We start from the raw sequence: 19067 nt of genomic DNA, 5'->3' as shown, positions 1-19067 counted from the left end.
TTTACAGCCACAGTGACAACGACATCCCTTCCTTTCCATGTCCTTATTGATCAGCCCGCCTGCTTCAATTGACAGTTATAGACGAGCCAAGTCCAAATATCCTACCGTACTGACCTACCTGATGTGCGCGATACCCCGTACGACATAATGATCCTTCGTTTCGCGCTGATGGCCATCCTGGGGTCTCAGGGGATGGTATGGCAGCTTGCTGGCCAATGCTGGCCAATGCTAGCAAATGCAATGGGATGCGTTGAATTCTAATAAGTTGTTCTCGTGATCTATTAATCTTATTTTGTGTTTCCCCCCACCGAGTTTGTCAAGACTGGCATATCATAGTAAATATTAGCATAAATGGTAGCATAATTATCTAACTAGTAAGCCTTGCGGGTATGCTACCCAGATGAATTATGCTATGCTCGTCTATGCTCAAGACAGAGCCTGAATGGCCTCACCCTCATTCCCTAATGCAGGCAGGACGCAGGAAGACTTAACTACTAACCCATCCCTTGCTTATCTTCATGGCATGCGCTTGGCTGGTAGGCCTGATTCAGGGTCAGCCGTACAAAGTAATCCCCAACCCCTATCGTAGCAACACTACAGTACCTGCAGGTAAACAGATCCCCATCCAAGGCACGAGCCATGACCTCAGCAAAGAACACGTATATCGTCTGATTGTTTCCAAGACTATCTCATCAATGCATGTAAGACCGAGACATCAACATCGCCTTGGTCGAATAAAAATCTGCTCGACTCTGTCTCGATCAACAGACATCGAGGAAGGGTATATATCCCTTCATTCCAATCCAAGGCCGGCGCACTGGGTCAAACCTCCCATCTCCAGCCTCAAAGTGACGGTAAATGCATCGATTGAACGGTTCAGACTCTGACTCTTTGACTCGACAAACCTCCCTGCTCTGGGCTGGACCGACTCATCCCTGGTTCCATGGCAATGGCAAACTGCAATTGACATTTGTTTCTTGTCAACTATCCACAGATTAGTCTCAGGCTCTGTCTCTCCCTCTATCCTTCTTTTCTTGGTTCCCTCTCTCTGCTCTGGATTGGTACCCGTCTGCTCACTATACTCCCAACCTCAAACACTCTCACATATAATCTCTTTCCCTCTATCTCTCTCTGATCTGGCAACAACACATTCTTGCTTCTTTCATCCAGCACGCATTGGCCAAATGCAATTCCAACTCAGTAGCCTTCCAGTCCTTCTCGCCGTCTTCGTCGCCGTTTCTCCAATCTCGACCTTCGCCAACCCTGTCGAGATCAACAGTTCTCCCATCCGGTCAGCCTTCCCCCAAAGCGCCAGCGTTAACGCTGGCGTTTACGCCGACGGCCCCTCTATCCAAAAACCAGAACGGCCAAATCCTACCCTCAAACCTGAACAAGCAACGGCCTCGCAGTCATTAGTCCACTCGATCGCGACCCTCATAGCTTCCTCCGCCGCCTCTTCCCTCGACCCGACTACATGCCCGCCAACCCACAATTCACGCCAATGCTGCACGTCCGTGGACAGTCTTGCGGACGACGTGGTCGGTGAGAACGCGATTGGCGGTCTGATACCGTGGTTCCGGGACGTGAAGGTTAGTAGTATTGTAGGCTTTCAATGTATGTGTCTCCATCCTCCCATATCCTCATCCTTCTATTTCTCTCGGAAATCTAGATGGAATGAGAGCTGATGTCGGTTTTGGGAACAGGTAGAGCCATGGGCGAAGATGAGCAGAATATCGATTGTTTGAGTAGTGTGATGTGTTGCTCTCCCAGTGGGAATGTTGATGGGCAAAAGGTACAGTTTTTCTTCTCGACCTGAGAGAACTATTCGACAGTACTCAGAGGCGTCGGTGCTAACTTACTGGACAGCCCGGTACGCAGTCCCTCTTCAAGAGCGGATGTATCCCCTACGACAAGGCTATCCAGGACAAGAAGGAGGCGATTGAGAAGAGCAAGGCCGAGGCAAGTTATCTGGCTGCGCAGTCTAGTTCCATTCCGACGCCCACGCCTTCGACTTAGATTCTGCTGCTCTGGGGTGTCAGTGGGGGATTGTGAAACGGGTGGAGTACACTAACCGCCTGATGATGACTTTTACTTGGCTTAAGGCTGCGTGATTCGGCTGGACTAGGTAGTTCGGGTCCGGTCTGGTCTAGCTAGAATTTTTTTAGATGCTGGGTGGATATATTTGGATCATTGTCAGCCTAATCTTGTTTGTGGCTTGTTTACTGTCCAATTGATAGCTATTCAATAACATGACTATCGTACACTACAGTAGACCCAAAACTACCGCCAGCCCCGTCCGGACGGCGGCGGCGGCGGTGGAGGTTGTTGATGCCAGCCTCTTCCGCCAGGAGGAAAACCGTATGACCCCGGCGGCCCTGGCGGCCCTGGCGGAGGCGGAATCTGACCTGGCGGCATCTGCGGAAACGGAGGCGGAAAGTTGGGCATTTGGGGTGGAGGAGGCGGCGGCCACGCACCTTGATAGTTTGGCGGTGGTGGAGGGGGGAATGCGTTCTGGGGGAGTGCGTGACGCATTTGTGGCGCTTGAGGATGAGGTTGTGGAGCGAATGGTCGTTGGCTGTAGGATTCATGTTGCTGCTGCGAGTGCGCGTGGTTCTGAGCAGGAGCAGGAGCTGGTGAGTATGACCGGCTTCGGCTTTGCGAGCGAGAACGGCCCTGCGAGTAGCGTCGTCGTCGAGGTGACCGTGACCGGCTCCGGGGGCTTCGGCTTCGATATCGGCTATCGTCGCTGACGCTGCTGTATCTTCTGCGCCTTGAAGGACTGCGGCTGCGGCTGCGGCTCTGGCTGCGGCTCTCATTCCTGTTTTTTGCGTTTCGCTTCTTCATTTGCTGGCAGAAGGACCGAGACCAGCCGTAGTATGTCTCGCCTTCGAGGATATCGCCGGTAATTTCGTCGCGAATTACTGTCTGGCCGAGCTCATCAATGTCCACGATTTCCCCGTCCTTCTGTTGAGGGCAGCCCGGGTTGTAGATCCGATCTACATCTGCGAGGAACGCCTTCAGCGCTGTTACGAGCTTCTCATCCGCTGGCCCAGCCAAGAACTGTAGCGGCTTGATCATGTCCGGCCGGAGAGAGACAGTCGAGTTTGGGATGATATGCGGGATGAGATTCCCGGCAGGAAGGTCGTAGTACGGGGTCGACGGATCGCCATGGGTTGCCGGCATGACATACGGCGCGTCTCGATGCTTGCGATCCGGCTCTGTACTTTCCGCGCCGGGTGTAGCCGACGATGTAACCGGTCCGGAAACAGCAGAATTGGCGACGACCTCTCGGAGCTTTCCCACATAGTCGGCTCCAAAATATCCATGCTCCTGCCATATATCCAATAATTCACCCAGCCGCCTGTGATGTTTCGGGTTCTTCTCGCGATCGTAGCATGCAGCATAGCTCAACAATTCCACCATATGCGGCTGCAATGATCCACTCAGTGTCGAGAACGCCGCGCTCGACGAATTATGGTATTTCGTGTGATGGAACAGGTCGTTGAGCAGGTACAGCATGTGCAGTCTTTTCCTCTTGACCGACGGGATTTGCGCCTGCACTGCTTGTTTGTCTTGCGTCTCCGTCTGTTTCCCATCTGTAGCGGGACTGTTGTCCAGAGATCCCGACAATGCAACCAAATACTTCGCCAACAAAGTCACCCGATTCGACGACGCGACCACATAGTTCAGGAGCCATGACTTGCATCTCTATTCGTGTCGAGCAGCAGATTTAGTACTTATTTCGCGGGACCGGCGGGCAGGGCACGCAGAGCAGAGCAGATCAAACCTGGATGTTTGCGGGTGAGCAGTGCGACAGTGCTCGGTCGAGAGTAGTATGCAGGGTGGTGATCTCGTCACGGGAGACGGACGTTGGATCAGGCCGGAGGAGGCCCGCGGCCAGCGATGCTTTCGCTATGGCGACTTGGTGGGATGCCATGCCGTGGTAGTGCTGGCTTGGTAAAAGGCCAAAGTCCAAGACGAGGCGCAAGTGATGGCCGGTTGAGGTTAATCGACGTCACGTGAAAAGGTTATACAGCTTGATGAATTGCTGACTCAGAGTTATGCGCTGCAGCTCATCCTCCACTATTCCCAACAGCACGAATCAAACTTTGCAAATGAATCGATCCTGGACTGTCCTTCTCTGAGAGATCCAGAAACCCAGAGACGAGTGATTGCTATGGGTTGAGGGATTCTTTGTCTAAGCAGAGGCCCATCGTCTATGGTCATACCGGTCCACATCAGCCTGATGCAGGGGTGCAACCAAGGCTCAAGGTTGTTTTGAGTCCAATACACTGCATATTTGTAGGGTTGGGCTGACTGGTATCCTTGGCCTCTCATCTCTTTACTCAACACTCAGTCAGTGAACTATGAACCCTATGAGAAGAGGGTCGGAGTGCCGTCTATCCTGTTCGTGCCCCTCAGAACCAGCCTTTAAAGCCGCCTTTACTTAGTGTCCAGGGCCCAGGAACTATCTTGCCAATTTCTATTGAGTGACTGCCTCTTTATGAAACATTAAGTCATGCACAAACTAGGATACTGGCGCTATAACGCTTTGTTGCATATCGGTGGTAATAATGGGGAGCGAACGACAGGTTCATAGCGGCAATGAATGTTTTTCTAGGCGACTGGTGGATCGCCTCTCATTTCTATCTAACGATGGCTGAAAACTGCAATTTTGGATAGAAAGAAGTTTTAATTAGTTGATATTGAGAAAATGAATTGTTTCAAGCCTTGCTCAGACAGTTACCCGTCTGGTCGATGTATCTTATTTTTCTCCGTCATAACGTCATGATATAACCTCTTCTATAACCGCTGGCTGGGGCCTGAATAATGATGACCTAGTACTGTAAAAGCCTATGCTTTTTCCGTTTTGTTGCTTTTCATGTCGTAGCCTGATCTCGTCGAACGAGCCACAGGAAGAGAACGATTTGCAGGAGTGAACTGTAGTGCATTGCTAGGAATTCATTAATCCATTGTTAAATAAACTAATGACAACGTCAACTTCCTCATACTCATGATTGATGGCGACTCCCTGCAGTGGAATGGTAGGGCGACAGAGCAGCACTGAGATACTGCAAGCCCTAAGCGGAGTTAGCCTCGAGACCACAGCATATCACTGCATCAGAATACATTGGGTAGACGACTACTCACCATAGTATAATCCCACCTTGCTGATCCTGCTCCCAGACCGAAGACAGGCGCATGTATCCCACAAATCTTCGCCACATCATCTACATGCGCTCCAGGTCGCTCCCATGCAGTAAAATGTCCTCCTTTGCTATGCTGCCTCCGGAACCAGATGTCGCAGGTTTCTTCCATCAACTTAAGGATGCGGAAGTGGGGACTATGAGCACTGTGGCTGTCCACAATAGAGCAGAAATACATTAGAAATGCAGATTCTGTGGAATTCGCACATTGCTTATGTATCTCCTTGCTCGTGCGTCAAGGGGTTGGGCAGAAGCGAGTCGAGCAAAGCTAGAAAAGAAGCTCGAGCCACGGCCGCAGTAGAAAAAAAAAAAAAAAAGAAGAGAATGCATGCAGAGCGGGAATACTGAATACAAGAGACGGGTGCATGAGTCCAGAATGGATGAAGCCACGCAAGATGTGAATGAAGGGTATATCAGTTCAGGGTTGCGGATACGGACAGTTAGGGCTAGCTCCTACTCCACAGGCTGGTTCTCCCGCCAAAAACAAATCAAGGAAAGGACAAACATACCTCTATAAAAGTGTAACCAGCTATATGACAGATGATGGCCAAATTGCGCCTGCTTGATGGACCTAATTCTCCCTTCCAAGTCGGTCAGGCGCTAACTCTTGAAGATGAATAGTAGGATGACAACATGGCAAGCATATCGAGCACAGCATCAAGCCTTATACTCTTAGCGCTCAAACTAGTTTTGCATTACCTTACTTGACAACTTGGGCCAACCTGCACTGCATATTTTCATGTTGCTATGCTTCTCCTCTCACCCTCACCTTCAACCCTAACTCCAACACCTCCCAGTCAACCTGCGGCCCTTCAAACATCTTCCTCCCACCAAGCCCCCAAAATAGCAAAATAAGGCCAAAGATTCCGACTACAACAGCAGGCGTATAATTTGCCGACGCGAGATTCACCGGAATCTCAGGCGGGAAGCAAACGAATACACCCAGGACAATGATCCACAGTATTGAGAAGGCGTTGCAGAATGAACCGAGAAGGGGCCCAAGATTCAGGTACCTGGGAGGGAGAATGTTCATACTCGTATTCGTCTTTGAGGTGCTGGTGAGCAGTGATCGTGCTCGCCGGAGCAAAAGAATTCCCTGCGGTACCGCGTATGTGATATTCAGAAACAGCACTGCAGAGGTGATTATTGAGTTAAAGGCCGTTGTGGAAGCTAGGTAGAGAAGCCCGTAGAGCAGGACAAAGACAAATGCGGCCGTCGTAGTGCGGACGGGGAATTGGAATGTAGGACTGATGGCGCTGAAGTAGCGAGGAAAGGGGGTGCCGTTCTGTCCTTTGGTCAGATATTACTTAAAACCATATCAAAGAGCGAGGTGGATAAGATGAAGATCGAACAGACTTACATCTCGTGAAAAAGCCCAGGCAAGTCGGCCGCTGGTTACCCATTGGGAAGGTAGGCATGCTGTGCGCATTCCTCCAGTAAGCTTGATAGAGGTGAAGAAGAGTATGATGAGACCATACAGATATAGACGATAAGGATCCATATAATGAGAAACATTGTGCCTGCTCTACTGCCAGTCCTATGAATATTCAGCAATACGGGCTAGATCAACCATTAACGATCATTACTAGCGACTCACGCCTGATAGATAAGTTCTGCGCTTGGAAGAGGGGAGTCCATAATCTCCACTGTATCGCTTGAAAACAGCAGCAGTGCTATGAATAGCGGCAGTGTCGTAGCCAGACCGATCATCAGCGTCGTAATGATAATCTGCGGCACACGGCGGCCAGGGTGCTGCATTTCTTCGGCGATGTGGAGGGCTATTTGGCTATAATCAGTTCTTTTGACGCATTCAGGAATGTGCAAAGCTCTTCACCCCCATCTGTTCCCCCAAACGCATACATGGCGTTGCATATGCCCAGCATCCAAGATACTCCAGATCCCCAGCCTGTCTCGCCGGCGGATGGGCTGACGAGATACGAAGGCGGCTGAACTTGCTCATGCATACCGGTAGGAACGAAAAGCGTTATTGCTACGCCGACGATAGATAAAAGCAAGGTGATCTGGCAGATAACTGAGATCTTCTTGGATGCGACGAAGACAGGGATTACTGCCGGCAGCATTAGCATCTCATATGACTAAAGGTAGGGTGTGGGGAGGGGATATTTGCTTGTGATTGTCGCCATCGCAACGAAAAACAGATATATCTGCCACTGCGTCGCCTTGAAACTCGGGTTAAAGAGGTGTATTATCCCGGCTAACGTCGTTGCAGTAAGGGAGATGCCAGATGACCTAACCTTCATCAATATCTAGGTACCGTTCCTCCGCTTACCAGACAATAAGTCCAAGTCGACAAGGGGCAGGCAGACATACGTCGTAACCCACCACGCAACAACGGACATCCACCCGACAACATATGCCGCAAACCTCCTAGATCTGCGCGGCGCCAGCAAAAAGCAAAAATGATACTGGCCGCCGGACGACGGAAACGCAGATCCAATCTCTGCAAGGCCGATGCTGATAATCGACTGTGCTATGAAGGCGAGCAACAGCCCGACGATGACAAGGCGCGGACCACCATATTTCATGCTCTGGCCAAAGTTGCTCTGCGTATCGCAGTTAGTAGCGAACAGAGCGGAAGTGAAGGAGGGCAACCTACCAAGTACCCCACCCATGAGTTTGTGATGGAGAAGCCGAGGCCCAGGGCTGACAGCCAGTTAAACTGCCGGCGTAGCTGGGGCTTGTGGCCGTTTGCTTGGAGGATGAGGTCATCTGCATTGGTAGTGTCTGTGTCTGGGAAGATGCCGGTGATAATATCTGGGTCAGTTCCGTTGGAGGAGTCATGCTTGCTTTCCCCTTTTCTCTCAGGGACACTCGTTGCCATGGCTGCCCCAGATTTCATGGATAGGAAGGTTGCTTTCTGCTGTTCAGTTTGTCAAAGTTGTACGCTTCATATCTACACATCTGTACTTAGTACTTGGGTATACTTGGAACCTACATTCCTGGAAGTGGAGCAAGCGCAAGGAGGCAAGGAGGTAGTTGTGAAACAGCCGCGACGCCTGGACCGTGCCTTGATCTATCAAACTCAAGTAGGTTGTATGAACGTAACGCCCGTCTGAATCAACGTCGCAACAAAATAGCAGGTAGTTCGCGAAAGTTAGGGCTAGCGGAGATGTTTCGCGGAACGAGCGATGGGGCGGTCTGGTCTGCCTATAAACGCCGTCGCCTTTACAGGCAGTTAATGTAGCACAGAACCATGCGGCTGCAATATGGAGAGTATCTGCAAGGCGTAAACTCTGTGTCTCCAACCTCGATATGTCCCCATCACTGACTGCTCGCAATGCTCCCCAAACTGGCAATACCCCCAGCTATGATGCGCTGATTGTCTTCAAAGTCGAGACTCTTGCTGCTAAAGTATACAAAGAAGCTGTCTTCAGGTACTCCTACCGCGCAAAAATACAGGCCCAAGTCAGAAGCCCATCTTTAGTCGTATCTTTTTGCTCCTATTTTGATCGCCCATCCTGAAGACACCGTATCATTGCAGGCCAGACATCCTGTGACTGGCAAGTGCTTACGCGGGGTAATCGCCAAGGTCTCGAGTGGAAAGGTTGAGTGGATGCCTCCAAAGGCAATGTCGCACGAAGAGAGCGAGTGACGTCCAAGGACGCCTCGTGGTACAGCAAATGCCCATTCAGGAGGATGGGAGCAAGTCATGAGCCTGTCGTGCATACGCTGCTGAATGGTCACTAACGACACACAAAATATTGTGGTAAAAGCGAGCTGAATGGGATCGTCCGTCCTGCCTGTCAATTGAACAAGCCCTATGTGTAGTTACCCCGGCTTGCAAAAAGCCTGGCCTTGCTCCAATGTGAAGTGGCGCTGAGCCAATCTGTACGGGTACCGTAGTTAAAACCAGAAGAAGTATATATATAGTAAATCCTCGGCCAGTGCTGCCGAAGAATCGAATTTTGAGGGACAACATGCGTACATTAAACTGTGTACTCTCCTACTCAGTAACTTGTATTGGGAAAAACTGTTGGATATGCCCTAGAAGCCTGAGGCAGAGATAAAATATTCCCGCTGGCTTGATCCCGGAATGCTAGAGGTTCATGTTTATGCCTGAGTACATTTCACGGATCTCCAACTCCTCCGCACCCGACCCGGCCCTACCCGTATGGACTATCATAGGCAGCTTCCATTATGGTCAGCTTAGGGCTTCGGCGGCTCAGGTTCCGGGACGGCGCTTCCAGCGGGAGAAGCGGGTCCTCCCGCTCCTCCAAATATGGAAAGTTTGGAGATGAAACTCACCGTGATGAGATAATCGGGCTAGGAATGGAGTCCATATTCATCATGCGTTTCGGAAGACTCGGCGCTATCGGAACCGGCATCTATGCACCCGCTTCCGTGTCAGGAATACCTAATCTACCGTAGCATCTCCACCAAGGATCGACGAGAACGAGGCACTAGAGTCCAGAATCCTGAGAAGCTAAGCCTAAGTGCATGGGCATAGCGTCGGGTATTTGCAATGCCCCAATCTGCCAGAGCAGTACGTGCCCCACCCTGGCGGCTCGGTAGGTTCGTGGGAGGAAATGGTAGGTATAAAAGATTCCCCCTTTCGCCTGAAGATGAACCTTTAATTGTACTATCTCCTGCTCAGTCCCCACCTAGGCTACCTTATCACCAGCCAAGACAGTGGCCAATCCAAAAGTTATGCCAGCAGCCATGCAACGAGACCCCACCACGGGAATCTCGATCCTAATTGTCGGCGGCGGCATCGCCGGCCTCTCCTTCGCCATCGAAGCCCACCGCAAGGGCCACAATGTTCGAGTGATCGAACGGCGCCCTGCAGGAAAGACAGATGGTACGTGGACTATCGACCTTTAAGACGCGTGAAACTCTCTGTACCAACCGATTGCCTAGGTGAAATCATTGCCATCACGGGCCCAGCCCTGCACACCCCGCACAAATGGCCGGGATTTATGGACACGGCACGCAAAGAGGCCGTCCCGCCGGGCATTACGATGCGCAAGTATGATGGCACCACGATTGGGACCTTCCCCGTCGGCGACCCCGGCAACCCCTCGCTGCCAATTTACCGGTCGAAACTGCATCGCGTGCTAGGTGAGTATGCCGCGCAGCTGGGTATTGAGGTGGAGTTTGAGACTAGTGGCTTCGCGTACTTTGAAGGGGAGAATGATGCTGGAGTTATCCTCGCCGACGGCCGCAGGCTGACAGCTGACCTGGTTGTTGCTGCTGACGGGGTTGGATCGCGGTCGTGGGAGCTTGTCGTGGGCACGAAGCAGCCTCCTTTGCCTTCAGGTTTTGTGCTGTACAGGGTGACTTTTCCTGTTGGGCCGGCGCTGGAGAATCCGGTTATTGCGAGGGAGTTGGAGGGCTATAAAAACCGGGCGTTTCTGCATGCGGGCCCGGGGGCGCATATGGTTACTTGTAAGAATGGGGACGAGGTTTGCTATTTGCTTACCTGCAGGGTACTGCGATCCATCATATCTTCCTAACTCCCAGTCGATTGATGATGGTGCCGATGCTAATGGTTTCTATGGCGTGAAGGAAGACAACACTACCGCCGCCGAAGATTGGGCCAAGAACACCTCCATCGACAAGGTGCTCGAGGCCGTGGAAGGCTGGGAACCCTTCGTATTTGAGCTCATCAAGGCAACCCCCAACCGTACAGTGCTCGACTGGAAGCTCATGTGGCGGGACCCCCAGCCGAAATGGGTATCGGATGGCGGGCGTGTCGTGCAAATTGGCGATGCTGCCCATCCATTCCTCCCTACCTCTGCTAGCGGGGGAACAATGGCCATGGAGGACGCGTTCTCGCTTGCTGCTTGTCTGAAAATTGCCGGAAAACAGGACGTACCAACGGCGACGAAGGTGCATAATCATCTGCGGTAAGTCTTCTTCTAGAGGCATGGGAGCCGAAAGCTGATATGTAATGTATAGTTTTGAACGTGTCTCTTGCGCACAGAAAATGGGCTTCAAGAACCGCGAGCTCTACCACAAGACCGACTGGGACGCTGTGGCCAAAAACCCCGAGATCATGGGCAAGATGGTGGGGGATTGGCTGTTGAAACATGACCCGCAGAAGTATGCATATGAAAACTATGAGAAGTGCAAGAATTTTCTGTTGCATGGAGAGCCGTTTGCAAATACCAATGCCGTACCGGGGTATACGTATAAACCCTGGACGGTCAAGGAGCTTCTGGAGGCGTCGGAGAGGGGGGAGGCAGTCGTGGATGAGGGAGAGTGGTGATGGTGGTAAGGAGATAGATTGACAAGATAGGTCGATATGTCAAAGGATTACTGGTATAGATTTTTGATTCTCTCGGCAGGGGTTTATACCACTGGAAATGGTCCGGTCGTACTTGTGTACATACACCAGCCACCTAACTTGGTAATCAGTACTATAGACCAGGCCTGTCCCTGGCTGAATGAAAAAACAAGATGAACTGATTATCGGCACGGGCCGACGTAGTGTGGCCCACTCGAATCGTTGAGTTAGGTAGTTCAAGAGAAGCCAGAATAGAATGAGGTTTAAATCGGTCATCAAAATCACTTCTTTGGACTACCTGGATGAATTCTATCGCAATGATGTCTCCGCCATCTACGACTAAGTTACTAGAGCCTGTAAACAGTGTCTGCGGGCAGTAACCCATGACATGGCAGGGAATTCACTGCCAGAATATTGTACTTTTAGTAGGGCTCTGTCGACAACAATGCGCAATGAAGCGAACGCCGATGGCTGAAGTTTTATCATACCATACAAGTGAGAAGAGGTTCATTAAGTGAAATCCTTTTAGTTTCACCAGTAGATTTTGAATACTATGAGGTCTTAGATCTGATTAATTGTTAGTACCCGGTGGAGTTAACTCGTTCCACAAGCTGAAAGAGCGGCAAAATGCACCACCAACAGCCCGCATAAGCGCAGCCGAGCCAGCTTTTATTCAAGTGGGAAAGCGAGCGTCATAGCTGGGACTTATGTGCTGGCCAGATCGGAGACCGAGTCACCGGTGACGGGTTATGCCGAGTATCAGTTGACTGCCTCTGCACATGTGTATATCGGCACGCCTGTGAAGTTAATAGTCAAGCGGCAAGAGGGTAGTTAGACGATCCATTGCACCAATTGGGAATCTACGCGGCTTGCAGGAACAGAGATCCTGAGCTTAGCGAGCTTTATGAAGAACAACAAATTCCCTTCACCACCGTGTCTTCTAATCTCCATGGAGAGCGGTCGAGTCGCTTCAACCATCAAATCCACATTCAGAGCGTGCCCTAGTGAGTTGGAAACCTATCATGCGAACGACAGTCCGCGGTAAGGCTTCTGTTGACATCCGTACTTGATGCAGTTGTTGGCGAGCTACGCCGTGAGGATACGACTGCTGGGGTTGCGGGGGCCCATCAGCCACAACATTCCGGCCGAACGACTTGGCATCGAGTAATTGAAATGCAACTCTAGGACCATCCAGACCGTTACCGACAGTCACTGGCTCCTTGGAGAGGAGCAAGACATTGATCGAGGCGCGGATGTGCACTGGCTAGTAAGCCCATGACAGAGGACACAGAGCCCTTCCGGGAAGCAAAGTTCCTGTCATCCAGGTGCCGGAGGACACCGAGTTGCGCAATATCATGACAAGGTCAGTGTTGATATTTACGACTCTGTAATCAATCACGAAAATGGCAGGTCATGGTGAATTTTGTGTGATCCATCTGAAACCAACCACTATCCAAGTTGTCCGTTGGTGCCGAAGTCGACATGGAGCTAGTCTGGGCGAGCGGCCTTGGGAAAAATCACACCTTCCATTTTACTACGCTGTGTTGCGCTTCATTTGGAAAAGCCCGTTCAAACGGCGGCGGGCGTGGTGTCCTGGTGTTTGGGCAGGAATAGCTTTCTAGAGCTGGAGCTGGAATCACGACAATACGGGTAAAGGCAGCATCTGTGCTAGAGTGCAACGGTCAACGAGTCTTCCGACGGTGACGCCCGCAAGCATGTGTCTGCCAGAGAGTTGGCGCCGATCGACAAACCATAAGACCGACTTCCGAAGCAGTCGATAGACCTCGAGTGTTATAGGCCTCCTTAACGCCGTCAGGACGGCGATATGGCGCTAAGCAAATGCCTTCAGGTGAGCTGACAATACCAGACTCTCTTATTTGTCTGCAGGATCTGAACCCCTGACCCTAGAGTTATTCATGAAAATTAGAGTCGAGAATTGAGTGAGAGTCCATCAGAGTTGCGGCAGTGGTCTGGTCCGTGAGGTCGGTGGAATACAGCGCGGGCCTTGTTATTTCTAGACCTTTTCCACAGATAGATGATTCTTCAGTTCTCCACTATCACAAACAGATCGTCCATATTTTAGTCCGTGGCATTTTAAGCCATCTCGAACGAGCCTAGTAAACACCTGTTACAACGGATTCTTTGATTCGTGGTTTGGTGAGTCATGAGCGTGGAATGTGGATGGCTGATGTCAATTGGACAATCGGCGGGGTGGCATGACCTCTGCGGCGGATAGCATTTTCCCGCTCCAGGTGATTGACAGCATACATGATCGATTGATAACCAGTTTGGTGAACTATGGAGTGTTATCCCGCTGAGCGAAACTCGGAGCGTAATCCAAATCCACTCGGACAGACAACAATCCGCATCGCGTCATGAGAGCCCAATTTTCGAGTAAGAACCGCAGGTGCTTGCTCAGCGTAAAGGCGCCATTTCGCGCGAATATACCGCCATCCCATGACTGTTGGGGGACTCGTTCCTGGGCCGAGTCGAGCCTAGTAGAATCGCCCCGCCGCCAGTCTTCGGCCGGAACTCGTTCTTGCTGATGGCGTGAGAAAGGCCCCTTGACACGCGTTTTGGATCCCTGCCTCAAGGCCAGAATTCGCATCCGCTTGAGAAACGAATGGGATTTTCTGGACACAGAGCGGTTCAGCTGTATCCGGAACATCTGTTTAAGAATAGTTAGAAACATAAGGTGAAATTTTCAGAACTTTGACGAGTGTGCGCAAGTGTTCTCGCAGAGAGAGAGAGATGGAGAGGAGCTCCTCCTGCAGCAGAGAGAGTGGAGAGCCCCGCATGACCCCCACAGCTTCAGTGTATGGTATGCCTGCTGATACCTAAGTACAAGCAGGGTATATATTTCAAGACCAGTCCCAATTTCGATCCCATTATTTCTTTTTATTCTTTTTTTTCAGATCCTCTCTACCTTCGAACAGTCTCAGAGACATTCCTGCAGAGTCGCAATATCACCAGCCGAAGTGCCAAGTCACTCCATACCTCCCAACACCATGTCTACTATCCAGCTCCAGGCCGTCCGCCCAACAATCCGCCATTTTTCAGTCCACCGCGCTCAGACAACTAGTCGCACATCGCGCTTCGTCGCATCGTCATGTCTAGTTTCTGCTGTCGTGCTTCCCTTCGTCCCACCGGCCCTCGAGAGCTCGCGTGAGCGGAATCAAGGCTCCCCGAACCATAGCAGGTGAGTTTCCATGACGCTGGAAATATAGTGGTAACCAAGGAAAACGAGGTGACAGTCATGGGTAGCTAACGTGTCTTTTCCTTAGACCGCACCCTCCGCTCTGCTTTCATGCTCGCTGATGCTGACGCAGAGCGCAAACCCGAGTCGTCAATCGGATCGGAAACCGTTTCCGAAGTACCTATACTACGGAGTCTACTCCGATATACCTAAACGCCGATTCCCGACGCACTGGGTTTTTGAACGGCCACAGCATCTGCCTCTGTGCTTGCTATGACGAGACTCGGCATTTTTTTCTCTTTTTTTAACACATTAATGGCGTTCGGCGGATCTTATTTGCTTTTTGGTTTAACTGGGTGAGATGCATCTGCATCAGTGGCGTCCGAGTTGGTTGGCTTCTTGTCTTGCTTTCGGGGTCTGGCATAATCTCAGTTATTAAATGATCGGGTTGGGGCATGATTTGGAGGTACTGTAAACGAGGAAAGATACCATGCGGCACTGGGCGCTTTGATAATGCGTAATCTGCGTCGGTTGATTTAACGGAGTGGATTCATTCTAGGCTTCCGGCACCTGTAAGCGCAACGCTTTAATTTAGATATAGGAATATTGTACAGGCCGTCAGCCAGCCGGCTGACTATAAGGCGGATGCACCACAGTTTACTAGCCCCAGGGCTAGTCCTTTCCTTTGAGTACCCGGTAGTTTCTTACAACCGGTTACCAGGCGGAGGACGGAAAGGCCGCGCAGCTTCATACTTTCCTTTCTCTAACAATCGATCTTCCTCGGTCTCGGGCTCGTGTCGAGTCGGTGCCGGGTCGTGGCTTGCTTCTTCGCTCGGCGAGGCTACATCATCCGAAGCGTTTTGGTGGCGTGCCTGACTGGCGCGTTTGTAGCTCGCGTTGCTGGAAGGGGTTGAGATGGGCTCCGGCTTGGACGCCGCTGCCTGGCGTCGGTGCTCCGCCTCCATCGCGGCAAGCTGGGCCTTCTTCTTCATATCCGCTTCGAATCTCGATTGTCGGTCGGCATTGATCGATTTCTTAGCGAAGTAGTAGGCTCCGCCGCCGGCTGGTGTCGTTGGGTTAGCGGAGTTTTTCTTGATTGTGTCTTGTGGTGAGGTGACATACCGACGCAGAGCGTACCCCAGCCTACCCTATATACATCAATTGTGTCAGCGGTCCATGCCGGTCGTGAACGGCTCCGTAGGTAGGTAAGGTAGGCAGGTCCGCTCACCAGGTGGATCGGATCTATTCAGTTGTTGGACACCGCCGGTTAGTTTCTAAGATGATTAAAGTCAAAGGGATTTTCCGACTCACAGTATTCATTGTGAGATCTGGTTTCGACAGCGGGAGATTATAGGCCAGCTTAAGTTCGCGACTGAAAATACACTACGTCAACAGTGATAAATAGCCACTTTTCTGTCGCTTGAGAAGTCCAGCCGAACTAATCCTAATACGGCCTAGCGCTACAGCGGGTCACATGTCGCCGGAGCCTCATCAAGGCATCTTTGTGTTCCTCGATTTCGCCTCTCTTGCATCCCATCTACGTTCTCGAGTCCGACGCCTTTTACCGGCCCTCTATCCTCCGGTGGCAGTATCCCCAGCCAGGCAGCTTGCAAAATTATAGGAAGGAATGATCTATTTCCCTTGAGCTCAACTGGGCACTGGTAGCCCGCAAGGAGCGGGACCCGAGTGTCTTAAACACGAGTGCTCTCATATAGACGATAGATTCTGCATAAAAGAAGCCATCAAACCAAGCTCCAACATTATGCCGGTCAAACGCAAGGCGACTGACAGTATGGCTTCCACAGAGCGTCGTATAGACGCAGGCTGACTAGGATAGGTGGTCGGTCCAGTAGAGCGTCGAAGCGTGCAACCCCTGTGCCTGATGCCCCGGAAATTGATAGCGACGATGACTACTCCGATTGGGAGCAGGATGCGAAGAAGGACAACCTAAAAGGTAAACAAGAGCATTGTTTTTACGGCGATCAAGCTGACTCGCTAGGCTTGGTGGACAAGTTTTCGCTTGAATCATTCAATAAAAAGTCCCAGAACCAAGATCCGAATTTTGGCTACAAGGACTTCTCCTCGCTTCCGCTGAAGCCGGACCATGCGAACCGACCCTTATGGATTGATCCTTTGAAAGGGACGATTACCCTCGAGAGCTTCTCTCCTCTCGCACCGCAAGCGCAAGATTTCCTCACTACGATCGCCGAACCGCTGTCGCGTCCGACACATTTACACGAATACCGGTTGACAGGGAACAGCTTGTACGCTGCTGTGTCGGTTGGCCTCTTGCCACAAGATATTATCAACTTCTTGGACCGGTTGACGAAGACGCCTCTTCCTGAGTCGATCAAATCTTTCATCGTGGAATTTACGAAGTCATATGGAAAGATCAAGGTTGTTTTGAAACACAACCGGTTTTTTGTGGAAAGTACCGATCCGGAAATGCTGCAAATGCTGCTCCAGGATGAAGTTATAGGGTCCCAGCGCGTGCAAGCGTCAGAGGGTATAACCCAGCAAGCAGCGCCGAAAATGGGTGGCCTTGTCATTCCTGGAACTAGGGATGCTGCTGGGGTCAGGGAAACATCAGAGCAAAAGGCTGTGGACGAGAGCGCAGGCAAACGTGCGGAAGACGATATCCTTCTAGCTATCCGCGATGACGATGACGACGATGAGCAGGCTCAGGTGCATAGTTTCGAGATACCAAATGAGGCAGTCGAGTCCGTCAAAGCACGCTGTCAAGCCATGGGTTGTCCCGCATTGGAGGAGTATGATTTCCGAAATGACGAAATTAACCCAACCCTGGATATTGATCTCAAGCCGGCTGCACGAATTCGAAGCTACCAGGAAAAGAGCTTGAGTAAGATGTTTGGTAATGGACGTGCAAAGAGTGGTATCATTGTCCTGCCTTGTGGTGCGGGCAAGACACTTGTTGGAATTACCGCTGCCTGCACGATCAAGAAGGGAACAATCATCCTCTGCACCAGTTCCATGTCAGTTGTACAGTGGAGGAACGAATTTTTACGTTGGTCAAATATCGACCCCGGCGATATTGCCGTTTTCACATCCGACAATAAGGAGAAATTCCGCCGGTCTACTGGTATTATTGTCTCCACTTATTCAATGGTTTCTCAAACAAGAGCACGATCCCACGACGCACAGAAGATGATGGACTGGATTCAGTCGCGGGAATGGGGTCTTATGATTCTCGACGAGGTCCACGTCGTGCCCGCGATCATGTTTCGAAAGGTTACCTCTGCCATTGCGACACAGAGCAAGCTTGGGTTGACTGCCACACTCCTACGTGAAGATGACAAGATCAAAGATTTGAACTTCCTCATTGGTCCCAAACTATATGAGGCAAATTGGATGGAACTTGCAGAGCAAGGGCATATTGCCAAAGTACAATGCGCCGAGGTATGGTGCCCAATGACCACAGAATTCTATACGGAGTATATGCGGGAGAAATCAAGAAAGGCTGCGCTATTATATACCATGAACCCTCGCAAGTTCCAGGCGTGCCAATTTCTCATTGACTACCATGAAAAAAGAGGCGATAAGGTCATCGTTTTCTCAGACAACGTGTACGCCCTTGAAAAGTACGCGCTTAAGCTGAAGAAAGCCTACATTTACGGAGGGACGCCTCAGAACGAGCGTATGCGTATCCTCGAGAACTTCCAACACAATGAACAAGTTAACACAATCTTTCTCTCCAAAATTGGCGATACTTCCCTTGACTTACCTGAGGCAACCTGCCTCATTCAAATCTCTTCACATTACGGTTCTCGCCGCCAGGAAGCACAACGTCTAGGACGAATCCTCCGAGCCAAGCGCCGCAACGATGAAGGCTTCAATGCGTTTTTCTATTCTCTAGTCTCGAAAGACACGGATGAGATGTTCTACTCCTCGAAACGGCAAGCGTTCTTGGTCGACCAAGGCTATGCCTTCAAGGTCATTACTCACCTGCAGGGTATTGAAAATCTAGAGGGGCTAGCATATGCCACACCGGCAGAGCGCCGCGAGCTATTGCAAGAAGTTATGCTTCAAAATGAAAGTTCTGCGGACGTCGAGAATGTCACAGACGACCTCTTCTCTGAACGGTCTGGTGGTAACAAGGCCCGGGCAAAGGCTGGCGTCAAGCGGAGCGCCGCTACACTTAGTGGGCTGGCTGGTGGTGAGGACATGGCGTATATCGAGTACAACAAGAGCAGAAATAAGCAACTCAAGGAGAAACAGCACCACCCTCTGTTTAGAAAGCTGGAGCGCGAGCGCCAGAGGAGAAAGAAAGAGATGGAGAATTTCAATCGATAGTCTGCTGTTTACAGATTATGTACATGTGGCAGAATGCAATAAGCAACTTAAATGCAAAACATCATTTAAAGCTAATGATACTGGTAGTTTACCGCTATCCGTAAGA

General features: G+C 50.9%; 7 protein-coding genes across 7 annotated transcripts; 4 read left to right on the top strand and 3 right to left on the bottom strand.

Moving 5' to 3' along the window:
• Positions 1–1184: 1184 nt before the first annotated feature.
• BDW70DRAFT_151998 (uncharacterized protein) lies at positions 1185–2016 on the top strand (the record flags this gene model as incomplete). The annotated part of the gene is made up of 4 exons (XM_073739373.1): positions 1185–1614; positions 1670–1703; position 1750; positions 1867–2016. 4 exons carry the CDS (start codon positions 1185–1187, stop codon positions 2014–2016), a joined length of 615 nt encoding a protein of 204 aa, XP_073593773.1.
• Positions 2017–2280: 264 nt separating this feature from the next.
• BDW70DRAFT_169759 (RNA polymerase II-binding domain-containing protein) lies at positions 2281–4408 on the bottom strand (the record flags this gene model as incomplete). The annotated part of the gene is made up of 2 exons (XM_073742765.1): positions 3788–4408; positions 2281–3708 (listed from the first exon to the last, which is right to left on the bottom strand). The coding sequence occupies exons 1-2, from the start codon at positions 3935–3937 to the stop codon at positions 2281–2283; spliced, it is 1578 nt and encodes a 525-aa protein (XP_073593772.1). The 5' UTR covers positions 3938–4408.
• Positions 4409–5695: 1287 nt separating this feature from the next.
• BDW70DRAFT_169757 (amino acid permease-domain-containing protein) lies at positions 5696–8084 on the bottom strand (the record flags this gene model as incomplete). Its single annotated transcript, XM_073742764.1, has 8 exons — positions 7825–8084; positions 7539–7771; positions 7174–7275; positions 6805–7005; positions 6686–6744; positions 6568–6626; positions 5971–6492; positions 5696–5716 (listed from the first exon to the last, which is right to left on the bottom strand). Exons 1-8 carry the CDS (start codon positions 8065–8067, stop codon positions 5696–5698), a joined length of 1440 nt encoding a protein of 479 aa, XP_073593771.1. The 5' UTR covers positions 8068–8084.
• Positions 8085–9879: 1795 nt separating this feature from the next.
• BDW70DRAFT_169755 (FAD-dependent oxidoreductase) lies at positions 9880–11436 on the top strand (the record flags this gene model as incomplete). The annotated part of the gene is made up of 4 exons (XM_073742763.1): positions 9880–10026; positions 10086–10630; positions 10689–11074; positions 11127–11436. Exons 1-4 carry the CDS (start codon positions 9888–9890, stop codon positions 11434–11436), a joined length of 1380 nt encoding a protein of 459 aa, XP_073593770.1. The 5' UTR covers positions 9880–9887.
• Positions 11437–14462: 3026 nt separating this feature from the next.
• On the top strand, positions 14463–14772 carry BDW70DRAFT_162064 (uncharacterized protein; the record flags this gene model as incomplete). The annotated part of the gene is made up of 2 exons (XM_073741068.1): positions 14463–14653; positions 14739–14772. 2 exons carry the CDS (start codon positions 14463–14465, stop codon positions 14770–14772), a joined length of 225 nt encoding a protein of 74 aa, XP_073593769.1.
• Positions 14773–15005: 233 nt separating this feature from the next.
• Positions 15006–16020, bottom strand: BDW70DRAFT_88116 (uncharacterized protein). The gene is made up of 4 exons (XM_073745102.1): positions 15962–16020; positions 15879–15892; positions 15773–15798; positions 15006–15713 (listed from the first exon to the last, which is right to left on the bottom strand). The coding sequence occupies exons 1-4, from the start codon at positions 15968–15970 to the stop codon at positions 15355–15357; spliced, it is 408 nt and encodes a 135-aa protein (XP_073593768.1). The 5' UTR covers positions 15971–16020; the 3' UTR covers positions 15006–15354.
• Positions 16021–16194: 174 nt separating this feature from the next.
• BDW70DRAFT_140603 (TFIIH/NER complex ATPase/helicase subunit SSL2) lies at positions 16195–19031 on the top strand. The gene is made up of 3 exons (XM_073737649.1): positions 16195–16440; positions 16488–16604; positions 16650–19031. The coding sequence occupies exons 1-3, from the start codon at positions 16413–16415 to the stop codon at positions 18959–18961; spliced, it is 2457 nt and encodes an 818-aa protein (XP_073593767.1). The 5' UTR covers positions 16195–16412; the 3' UTR covers positions 18962–19031.
• The last annotated feature ends 36 nt before the right edge of the window (positions 19032–19067 follow it).

This window comes from Aspergillus foveolatus (genome assembly GCF_047715535.1).
Source record: "Aspergillus foveolatus strain CBS 279.81 unplaced genomic scaffold BDW70scaffold_44, whole genome shotgun sequence".
Taxonomy (NCBI): domain Eukaryota; kingdom Fungi; phylum Ascomycota; class Eurotiomycetes; order Eurotiales; family Aspergillaceae; genus Aspergillus; species Aspergillus foveolatus.
Note: the sequence above shows the minus strand (reverse complement) of the source record. Positions and strands in the feature narration are given on the sequence as shown.